This window comes from Vigna unguiculata, chromosome 11 (genome assembly GCF_004118075.2).
Source record: "Vigna unguiculata cultivar IT97K-499-35 chromosome 11, ASM411807v1, whole genome shotgun sequence".
Lineage (NCBI taxonomy): Eukaryota > Viridiplantae > Streptophyta > Magnoliopsida > Fabales > Fabaceae > Vigna > Vigna unguiculata.
This window is the reverse complement of record NC_040289.1, coordinates 18,359,395-18,370,182: the sequence shown is the minus strand read 5'-3', so window position 1 is coordinate 18,370,182 and position 10,788 is coordinate 18,359,395. Positions and strand designations below refer to the sequence as shown.

The following is a 10,788-nucleotide window of genomic DNA, read 5'->3' as shown; positions in this document are numbered from 1 at the left end:
TCTTAATGTCCAGTGGGGATTTCACTTCGCTTTCTTAATCAACTCACACCATATTCAATATTCTTAAAAAGGAACAAGATAATCCTTCATCACTTACCTTGATTCCTTACCTAGTTATACAGATGGGGCACCACCATGGACACCCACTAGCTGGGGTCATGGAATTACGTCCCGACCACTGAAGCGCAACCCTGGGGATCTCACCTAGAGATCCTCAAGGACTTACGCACTGACACAGACCCAACAAGCATAAATCCACAATAGGAGAATATTAATCATACTCACATTCCCACGTCTGTCTCAACACAATAACACCTCATTCGTATCGCATGTTCAATACTTACCATTGATCACCACCCCTTCATGAGTATAGGGCCTCACCTCATAACGATAACATGTCTCTTAAGTTCCAACTCATTCATAAGTCTCACATGTCGAACTTCCACAATAACCATCATTCCACTCGAGAATCATGTCACACACACATGGCCATCCATCATACATATATATATACATACGTCTCAACATACAAGCATACCCAAGAGAGTACCACTCATCCGAAGGTCACAAAGCAACTAAACCAGACGTTGTCTCGCCCAGCACCTCACTCAGGCTGAGGGGTCTCGCTTAGGCGAATCCCCCTCCGCCTAGGCGAGGGCCCAAACAGGAACAAGAAAGCATCGCGGGATCATGCTCAGGCGAGACCCCTCTCGCCTAGGCGAGTTGTGTGCTCGCTCAAAACACACTCTGGTCGCCTGGGCGACCACTCGCGCATAAAGCTCTGGGCGAGCCTCTGCACATCTCGCCTGGGCGAGTCTATCAGTGTCCGCCACTGTTCGCACCTGCACAACGCATACCCACACCCAACAGAGATTTCCAAGCAGTTCAAAAGCCTCAGAGCAATACACAAACTCAAGCAAACCACAAACCACACGATACAAGACAAGGTACACCACACGAAGACGGTCTAGCTTCTCTTACCTGGAGGAAGGGTTAACGGAAGACCTGGCAGTGCGGTAGCTAGCACTGCTATCCCGAGAACGAATAAAGAGCTGGAAAACAGTGGAGGAATAGAACCAAGGGGAATTTGTTACGAAGACCTGACTGGACATAATGCCAAGGAAAATACATACAAGCTAGAAGGGCACTTATGCGGAGTAGGAACTGGTCTGAGCTAGCTCGAAAGGGACCTTAGGCGAACCCTAGTAGAGCGTTCTGTGAGGGGTAAGGAGAGTGACGGCTACTGGATTTTCTGCAAGAGTGCAAAGTGAGGGTTAGGGCATCCTGAAAGGGTTTTATCAATTGGGCCAACCCTAGGCCCAAACGCAAGAGGGCAGCCCTTAACTTTAGGGTAGAAATGGCCAGCCAACTTTGATGGGCCTTACATTCTCCCCAACAAGAAAATTTTCGACCTCGAAAATAAAGACTCACCAGGTAAAGAGATGTGGATGTGATTTTCTCATGTCCTCCTCTAACTCCCAAGTCGAGTCACCCGTCCTCCGATACCAGATGACTTTAACAAGACTGACGGTCCTTCCACGACGTTCTTCGACCTCGCTATCCTCAAGAGCTATGGGTGGTACTTCTACGGTGAGATCTTCCCTGATCTGTATATCCTCAGCTTCCAACACGTGGGCCGGGTCGAACACATACTTCCTCAGCTGCGAGACATGAAACACTGGATGAAGGTTTGCCAACTGCGGAGGTAAAGCTATCTCATAAGCCACTGGCCCAATCCTCCTCGTGATCTGATACGGGCCAAGGAATTTAGGAGAGAGTTTCCTTGAGCGGAGAGCCCTCCCCACACCAGTGGTTCGGGTCACCCTCAAGAACACATGATCTCCTGCTGCAAACATCCTATCTCTCACCATCCTCACCTTCTCGGTGGTCTGCTCTAACAACTCTGGTCCAACCAACACTGCTTCTCCGTCCTGATACCAGCAATGAGGAGTCCTACACCTCCTACCGTAAAGAGCCTCATATGGCGCCATGCCAATGCTCGCATGAAAGCTGTTGTTGTAGGTGAACTCTATCAAAGGCAATACCTCGTCCCAAGCTCCCAGGTGGTCCAATATGCATGTCCTCAACAAATCCTCTAATGACTGGATCGTCCTCTCAGACTGGCCATCGGTTTGAGGGTGATAAGTTGAACTCATGGTGAGCGTGCTACCCATCGCTCCCTATAGTGTTTGCCAAAACCGAGACGTGAATCGTAGGTCTCTGTCGGAAACTATGCTCGAAGGCACCCCATGGAGCCTCACTATCTCTCTAATGTACAGTTGGGCCAACTTGGCCATTGACATTCTCAAGTTCATTGCCAAGAAGTGTGCACTCTTGGTCAACCGATCCACTATCACCCAGATGGTGTCATGTCCTCTGAAAGTCTGTGGAAGATGAGTCACGAAGTCCATGGAGATGCTGTCCCATTTCCACACTGGTACCTCCAACGACTGTAGAACATCCTCGGGTCTCTGATGCTCCACCTTCGCCTTCTGACAAGTCAGACAGGCGGATACAAACTGAGCCACATCCTTCTTCATCCCCTGCCACCAGAAAGTTTCCTTAAGGTCCTGGTACATCTTAGTCATGCCAGGATGCAAGCTAAGACGACTCTTGTGTCCTTCCTCAAGGATCAACCTTCTCACCTCAGCATCCTCAGGTATACATACTCTGCCTCAAAACCTCAGTATGCCATCATCATTCACGGCAAAGTCTCTGGCTTCCTCTGATCCAAGCTGTTCCCTAACTCTGTTCAGACCAACATCCAACAACTGCCTCTCTCTGATCGAGCCCAAGAAGTCACTAGATATAGTAAGGGTACTACACCTAATGGACTCGGACCCCAACTCCACCTGTATCCTCATGTCTCGGAACTTCTCTAGTAGTTCTATCTCTTTTATCATGAGATGCGCTGTATGTACCGTCTTCCTACTCAAGGCATCTGCTACCACATTTGCCTTCCCCGGGTGATATAGGAGCTCGAAGTTATAGTCCTTTAAGAACTCCATCCACCTCCTCTGCCTCATGTTCAGCTCTTTCTGATCAAACAAGTACATTAAACTCTTGTGGTCGCTGAACACCCGAAACTGAGCACCATACAGATAGTGCCTCCAGATCTTCAAGGCAAAAACAATAGCCGCCAACTCTAGGTCATGAGTGGGATAATTACGTTCATGTACCTTAAGCTGTCGTGAAGCATACGCCACTGTCTTCTTTTCTTGCATCAAGGCACAGCCAAGTCCGAGATGAGACGCGTCCCAGTAGACTTCAAACGGTTTCCCCACATCCGGTATTACCAATATAGGAGCACTCGTCAATCTCCTCTTTAGCTCTTGAAAGCTCTCCTCACACTTGTCCGTCCAAGTGAAGGGTTGGTCCTTTCGGGTAAGCAAAGTCAGAGGCGCCACTATCTTGGAGAATCACTCTATGAATCTCCTATAGTAGCCCGCTAACCCCACAAAGCTCCTGATCTCGGTGGCCGACTTAGGACTTTCCCACTTAACCACTGCCTCGACCTTTGTCGGGTCCACTGCAATCCCCTGGGCGGATATCACATGCCCCAAAAACTGAACTTCGTCCATCCAGAACTCACACTTGGACAACTTGGCATACAACTGCTTCTCTCTCAAAACACCAAGCACCAACCTTAGGTGTTCTGCATGTTCCTCCTGCGTCCTGGAGTAGATAAGGATGTCGTCTATGAAGACCACGACAAACTTATCTAGGAAAGGTCGGAAGATCCTATTCATGTAGTCCATGAACACTGCTGGAGCGTTGGTCACACCAAACGGCATAACCACGTACTCATAGTGGTCATACCTCGACCTGAAAGCTGTCTTTTGTACATCCTCAGCCTTTACCAAAATCTGATGATAACCCGATCGCAGATCTATCTTCGAGAACACTGATGACCCATGCAACTGATCCATCAAGTCATCAATTCTCGAAAGTGGATACTTATTCTTGATCGTCATCTTGTTCAACTGCCTGTAGTCCACACACAAACGTGAACTCCCGTCCTTCTTCTTTACCAACAACACTGGTGCTCCCCAAGGTGAAGTGTTTCTCCATTAGATCCTCTATCTGTTTCTTGAGCTCTACCAATTCTGCTGGAGCCATGCGATATGGGGCCATCAAGACCGGGCCTGTTCCCGGGACTAGATCGATAGAGAACTCCACCTCTCTACTTCCACAAAATCCTGGACGACTGGTATCATAGACGTTGTTTCTCCTCTCTCCACCTCCATATGTGTGAAGATCATGTAGCACTGCGCACCGTCCTATAGTTCCCTCATAACACCCTGGGAAGACACCAACTCAGGCTCCTCTAAGTCGAGAAACAACAACTTCTTCTCCCGACAGTCTATCAGAATGTGATTGGCAGAGAGCCAATCCATTCCTAAGATCATCTCCAACTCCTGTAGAGGTAGGCAGATTAAGTTCACCCTGTACCTGCGCCCCTCTACCTCCACTGGAAGCCTAGCACACAAGGACGACGTCCTGACCAAACCCGACGTCGGAGTAGACACCGCAAGCTCACACTGCAGCTCGCGCACTGGCAGACCCATACGTTCCACACACGCATTTGACACAAAAGAGTGTGTCGCTCCATAATCATATAGCACACAACATCTCATCCCAGAAATCACACAATAACCCATAACAAGGTTACCTGAACCTGCAGCCTCAGCTCCAGTCATGGCATAGACTCTGCCCGTCGCCTGCGGCTTGTTGCCTCTGTCTCTCCCTGATGCTGATGGGGTGTCTGAACTGGAGGGCATGTCGCTGCCCTAGCAAGGTTGGGGCAATCCCTCCCAAAGTGGCCTTCCTTGCCACAGTTGTTGCACCTACGGTAGCCCTCCCTCCGTGGACAAGCGTACCTCGGGTGTGGTCCTCCACATGAGTAACACCGAACTCGGCCCTGTTGAGGAGAAAAGCTCCGAGACTCCTGAGACTGATTGTGTGGTCTATCAAACGGTCTCCTCCGCTCCTCATGTCTGGGCCTGGACCCAAATGGTCCACCGATCTTCTAAGGCGGTTGTGGCTGCTGTGGGCGCTGGCCTTCCACCTCGCGCTTCATCTTCTCCATCACCCTGGCCTTCTCTACCAGAGCAGCAAAATCCTTGATGGACAAGGGTGCCACCATCAAGCAAATATCTCCCCTGAGGCAATTCTCAAACTTACGGCATCTCCACTCCTCGTCAAGTGGCAGGGTGTAGAAACGGCTGAGGTGTTTGAACCTCTCAGCATACTGTAAGACCCATAGAATTTAATTAATTAAATAAATAATTAATTAATAAATACGGGAGGGGTAATAATTATGACATTAAATTATGGTTGGTATGACGTGGAAAAGTGCTAGCTCATATGGTTGAGAGCACTTTGATTGTGCGAGAGGACTTGGGTTCGAGTCCTATGTATGCTAACTTTTGATGTTATGGTTTTGTTATTTAAATTTATGAAAACATGTTCTTGTATGTTATGATACTTGAATTGTGAAGGTTAGCATGAAACGTGATTGGTTGAAATGGTTATGCACTTGAGTGGTAACAAAGGGGTCATGGGTTCAAACCTTGGAAAGGCTAAATGGAAATTATGCTTGTTTTTATTTTGCTAATGGTGACTTTAGAGGGAAATGGGAAAGGTTAACAGAGGCAATGGGAAGCAGTACGGCCAAGGGGGGGCTGCATTCCCATTCATGATGAGAGATGGAGGGTTATTAAAAGGTAAATGAAATTAAATTCGTTTTAATATTTTTAAGTAACCTAAAGTACTAGTTTAAAAGGAAAAAGTTGGAGTTTAGGCAAAGTTTTGGCAAGGCTGAACCTAGACTTAGAAAAACAGAGGCAAGGGTGAGTGAGAGGGGCTGACGTGAGGGAGTTGAAGGCAGAATTGAGGGAAACCAAGGGTGGCCATTGGTGATCAAGGGAGAGCTTCATCAATTGTTCTAATTTAAGCTAAGGAACCAGGTTAGGGGAGCTTTTACGCGTTAACTTTATTTTTAATTTGAATGGCATGCTAAATAGGGTAATTCATGCGTTGATTAATTTGATTCTGATTGGTATGCTGAATTTGGTATGATTATGTAGGATTTGTATATTCCATTTTTAAAGATTGTGATTCTGGGAAATTTCCAGAATTAGTCTGGTTGGTGGTGAACTGCTGCCAGACTATCTTTTCCTTCCTAGGCCAATTTAGGGTTCCTATAGACGAACCACCTGCCAGATATAGCATAAAATAGATAATTTGACCACTGTTGACCAAATCCTTGCCCAGAGTTGACTGGTTGACCAGTCTTGACTTTTTGACAGCCCATTGAGAGACTGCCACGTGTCAGGGAAGTCTCTCTCCCTATTAGGGTTTGGCTGCCGTGAGTGGTTCAGGCGAGATTATGGTGGTTGTCGCGTTGGCTGCGAAATTGTCGCGAAGGTATTGTTGGGTCTGCGGCTGTCAAGGGGGGGAAAAGTGGCGTCACGATGGGGCTGGATGGTGGAGGAAGCAGGAGGCTCGAGTGCGATGTGGTGGCTGCCATGGAAGCGATGCTGTCGAAAACGGCGCGGGAGTGAACGGGGTCGACACAGTTCTTACGTGAGCGCGACGAGGGCGCAGGTGCAGGCGCAAACTCGCGGTGGCTTCCATGGCGAACTCGTGGTGGTTTCCATAGCTTTGATGGTGGCGCGAGAACGATGCAGCGGAGCTCACGTTTGCTGCTGCAGGACTCGCTAGTGCTGCAACAATGGTGGTTGCCGACGACGTGAATGAAGGAGCACGTTGTTCTGACGCGAGGAAGCATGGAGGACCTCGAGTATGGTGCAGCAATGAAGGCGCGATGGTGGCGCGATGGTGTCGTGATGGTGGCCGAGAGTTGCAGAAGATGGAGGTGCGATGGAGACACGAGGAAGACGATGCTGCGGCTGGAGTCATGGCGGCGCGGGAGTGGCAGGTTCAAGATGTTGGAGCGCGACGGTGGGGGCAGCAGTCCGGCGGGAGTGCAGCGGTTGGCTGCATTCCGGCGTGAGCTGCGGTGGTCGGACGAGGTCATGGCGGCAATGGAGGTGGCGGCTGCTTAATGGAATGGAGATGGAAGGAGAGAAAGAGTTAGGGTTAGGGTTTTGGTTGTTTGAAGGAGAGAGAGAGAGTGATGATGTGGCATGTTTCGATTGGTGATTTGAGTTAATGGAAGATTGATGATGTGGCAAACTGTGAATGGTTAATTTAGTAAGTGGAGGATTGCCACGTGGCGAAATCTGATGGATTAGATCTTAAGTGACATTAGGGGTGCAGCTTAGTAAAAAGGAGGGGTGCAAAGCAGAAATTTAAAGTTAAATTACAGAAGGGGGTGTAAACCTGAAAACAGGGGGTGCAGCTAGCTCTAGAAATATTTTATTTTAATAATAGATATTCCATTTCGAAAAAGGGGTGTAAACATGAGAATTGGGGGTGCATTTAGTACCTGAACTATTTCTCTCCAAAATTCTTATTTTGGGACTTAATTTATGAATTAAAAGATTCATTATTTACACCCTTAAGGACCTAAATTAAATTACACTTGCATTATTAAACTCAAGAATATCTAATAATAAATTTGATGCAACTAATATCAAATTTGTAAGCGCAAAAATAATATTAAATTCCCCAAAAGTTAATTATTGAATGTGAGCAAAGGTTCGACTCATCATAGCTTCCAAGCGGTCTGGAAGCTGTGGCGCCTAGCGGTACGTGTCCCCCGCCAGGCGGTTTAGCTGCTGTAAGTCCCAGTTGTTGGACTTCATAGGGTGTTCTACAAGGCTTCTGGTAGTGCTTTAGAGGTGAGGTTGTTGGAGTTCCTTGAGTTGTGGCTCGGAACGTATCCCTTGAGTTGTGGCTCGGGATAGGGGTTAAGCACGTGGTATTCCTTGAGTTATTGCTCGGAATAGCATCTCTTGAGTTGTGGCTCGGGATGGCGGACGAACACGAGGAACCCTTGAGTTGTGGCTCGGGTTGGCGAGTGTGGCCGGTATTAGTGTGCTGGTTGTGGCCAGTACGGATGGGTCCAAATAGATTGCCCTCCTCAGTTGTTGGCTGACGAGTTTGGTAGTCTTGGGACGATACGGACTTTGTTCGTATGTGGGAACTCTACCTGGCGTTGCGGTGTATGATCCGTAGCATGTATTCCCGCACGTGCTCTATCGGTTGTGGCCGATAGGTATGGCAGCAAGTCACCTTGAAGTAATTAGCAGACGAAGTAGAACACGAATAAACGTATTGGAGATTGAATCGAGGGAATAAAAATATAGGGCAATGTGGAAAGTTAAATTTAAGTGATGTTATGTGTATGTATACTGATTTATATATATATGTTTATAGCTTTGAATATATATGTGTTTTATCTGCTAAGCTCACGCTATCTGCGTGTGTGTGGCGATGATCGTGTACGCGGTACACGGGAGCAGATGCTGGTGATGCAGGTGGCTCAGGTGCAGCTTAGGCGCGGAGAGGGGATTGAGTTGGGGAGACTTTTTACTTGTATTACTTGTTTTGGAAATATTTGTAAACCCGGATGGGTGACTTAATAACATTGGATTTTAATTATGTGATGGACGTTCTAAGTTTTTATCAGCAATTAATAAAGTTTTAAATTTTCCCGCGTTTTGGGAAAATGAGGTATTATTAAACATGTTGTCTTAATTATTCCAATTATTTATTTATAAATTAGTAATATCCTGACGGGATGTTACATTTGGTATCAGAGCAATGGTTTTCAAAATGATTTTGGGGTCTATGGGGAGTGAGCATACCGCCTTACGTTTGTGTGACTAATTGTCTGTGTTATTAGTTTATTTCTGGATATGAAATCCTAATATGGGCTGTGTGTGTGAACCAGCTATAATATGTGGCGTGCACGAGCTATGGCTAACAGGAGGAGGAGGAACACCGCTGGAGCTGATGACATAGCTCAGGCGATCCATCGTATGGTGGACGCGATGCAGCCCATAGCGGCGCCACCCAGAGCTGTAGTGGCACCTACCCGGCCAGTAGCTATGGAAGATTTCATGAAACACCGGCCGGCCAAGTTCTCTGGCAAAGCCACTCCTGACGAGGCAGATGCTTGGATGCGGGAGTGTGAGAAGAACTGTAGAGTGCTGGGATGCACAGATGAGCAGAGGCTGTTGTTTGTCACGTTTCTTCTGGTGGCAGACGCAAAGTATTGGTGGCAGGGGATGCAGCAGTTGATGCAGACCCGTGGGGAGCAGGTGATGTGGACTGTCTTCAGGACGAGGTTCCTGGAGAAGTACTTTCCCGACAGTGCGAGGCACGAACGGGAGGCAGAGTTCCTTACTCTTCAGCAGGGGACTATGACCGTGGCGGCTTATATAGAGAGGTTCGAATACCTGGCGCGTTTCTACACTTCAGAGGTTACTGAGGAGTGGAGGTGTAGGAGGTTCGAGGGCGGATTAAAACATGAGATACGCCGCTTCATTGTGCCACTTCAGATTAGAGAGTTTCCAGTTTTGGTCGAGCAGGCCAAAACCGTGGAGCAGTTGGAGACTGGGTCGAGTAGTGGGGGGAAACAGCAGAGGACTACCTCAGATGTCAGACCTCAGAGGAAACCTTATAGCAGACCGCCGACTACCTGGGGAAGATTACGGTGTTTTAACTGTGGCGGGGAACACTTGAGGAGGGATTGTACTAAACCTGCCAGCAGTACAGGTGGAGGCAGTAGTACTGGTAGGTGCTACGCATGCCAGCAGACAGGGCACTTTGCACGTCAGTGTCCTAACAGAAGACAAGCTGGTGGTGCGCCAGCTACGAGACCAGTAGGAGACCGACCCAGAGCACCGGGGCGTGTGTTCGCCTTGACGACCACAGAGGCGAAACAGTCAGGTAATCTTTTGCAGTTTCTATGTTTGTTGTGTGACCACGAGGTAGTGGTGTTGTTCGACTCAGGAGCCACTCATTCGTTTGTGTCTAATGAATGTGTGAGGAGGCTCGAGCTCACGATGCGAGAGCTGGGGTGCGAGCTTTTAGTGGCGACGCCAGCGTCTGGAGAGGTATCCACCACTTCTAAGTGCGTGGGGTGTCCTATGGAGGTGGCAGGCCGTAGGTTCAGGTTGAACCTCATTTGTTTGCCGATGGAGGGTCTAGACGTGATTCTGGGCATGGATTGGTTGTCGAGCAACCATGTCGTCATTGATTGCGGGCAGCGTCAGATAGTGTTTCCTGAGACGGTGGGGCTAGAACTGATCTCGTCTAATCAGGCGGTGAGAGAGATTGAGGCTGGAGCTACCTGTTACATGATTGTGGCCTAGGCAGAGAAGATGAGCACGGCCGAGCAGATCAGCAGGATCCCGGTAGTGGATGAATATGCAGATGTATTTCCGGATGAGATTCCAGAACTACCGCCTAGCAGGGATGTAGATTTCTCCATTGACCTCATCCCTGGCGCTGAGCCAGTTTCTATGGCACCATACAGAATGGCGCCTGCTGAGTTACCTGAGCTAAAGAAACAGATTGAGGATCTGCTTGAGAAGAAGTTCATCCGACCGAGTGCATCACCGTGGGGAGCACCAGTTCTGTTAGTGAAAAAGAAAGATGGTAGCTCGCGGTTGTGTGTTGATTACCGGCAACTGAATAAGCTAACGATAAAGAATAAGTACCCGTTGCCGAGGATTGATGATCTGTTGGATCAGTTGAGGGGAGCTGCGGTGTTCTCAAAAATAGACCTGAGATCTGGGTATCATCAGATCCTTGTCAGGCCGGAGGATGTCCAGAAGACAGCTTTTCGATCACGGTATGGTCACTACGAGT

At 48.3% G+C, this 10,788-nt stretch overlaps 1 protein-coding gene across 1 annotated transcript; it reads left to right on the top strand.

Moving 5' to 3' along the window:
- Window positions 1–8,888: 8,888 nt before the first annotated feature.
- Window positions 8,889–10,289, top strand: LOC114170227. The gene has a single exon (XM_028055716.1). The coding sequence runs from the start codon at window positions 8,889–8,891 to the stop codon at window positions 10,287–10,289; it is 1,401 nt and encodes a 466-aa protein (XP_027911517.1).
- Window positions 10,290–10,788: the final 499 nt, after the last annotated feature.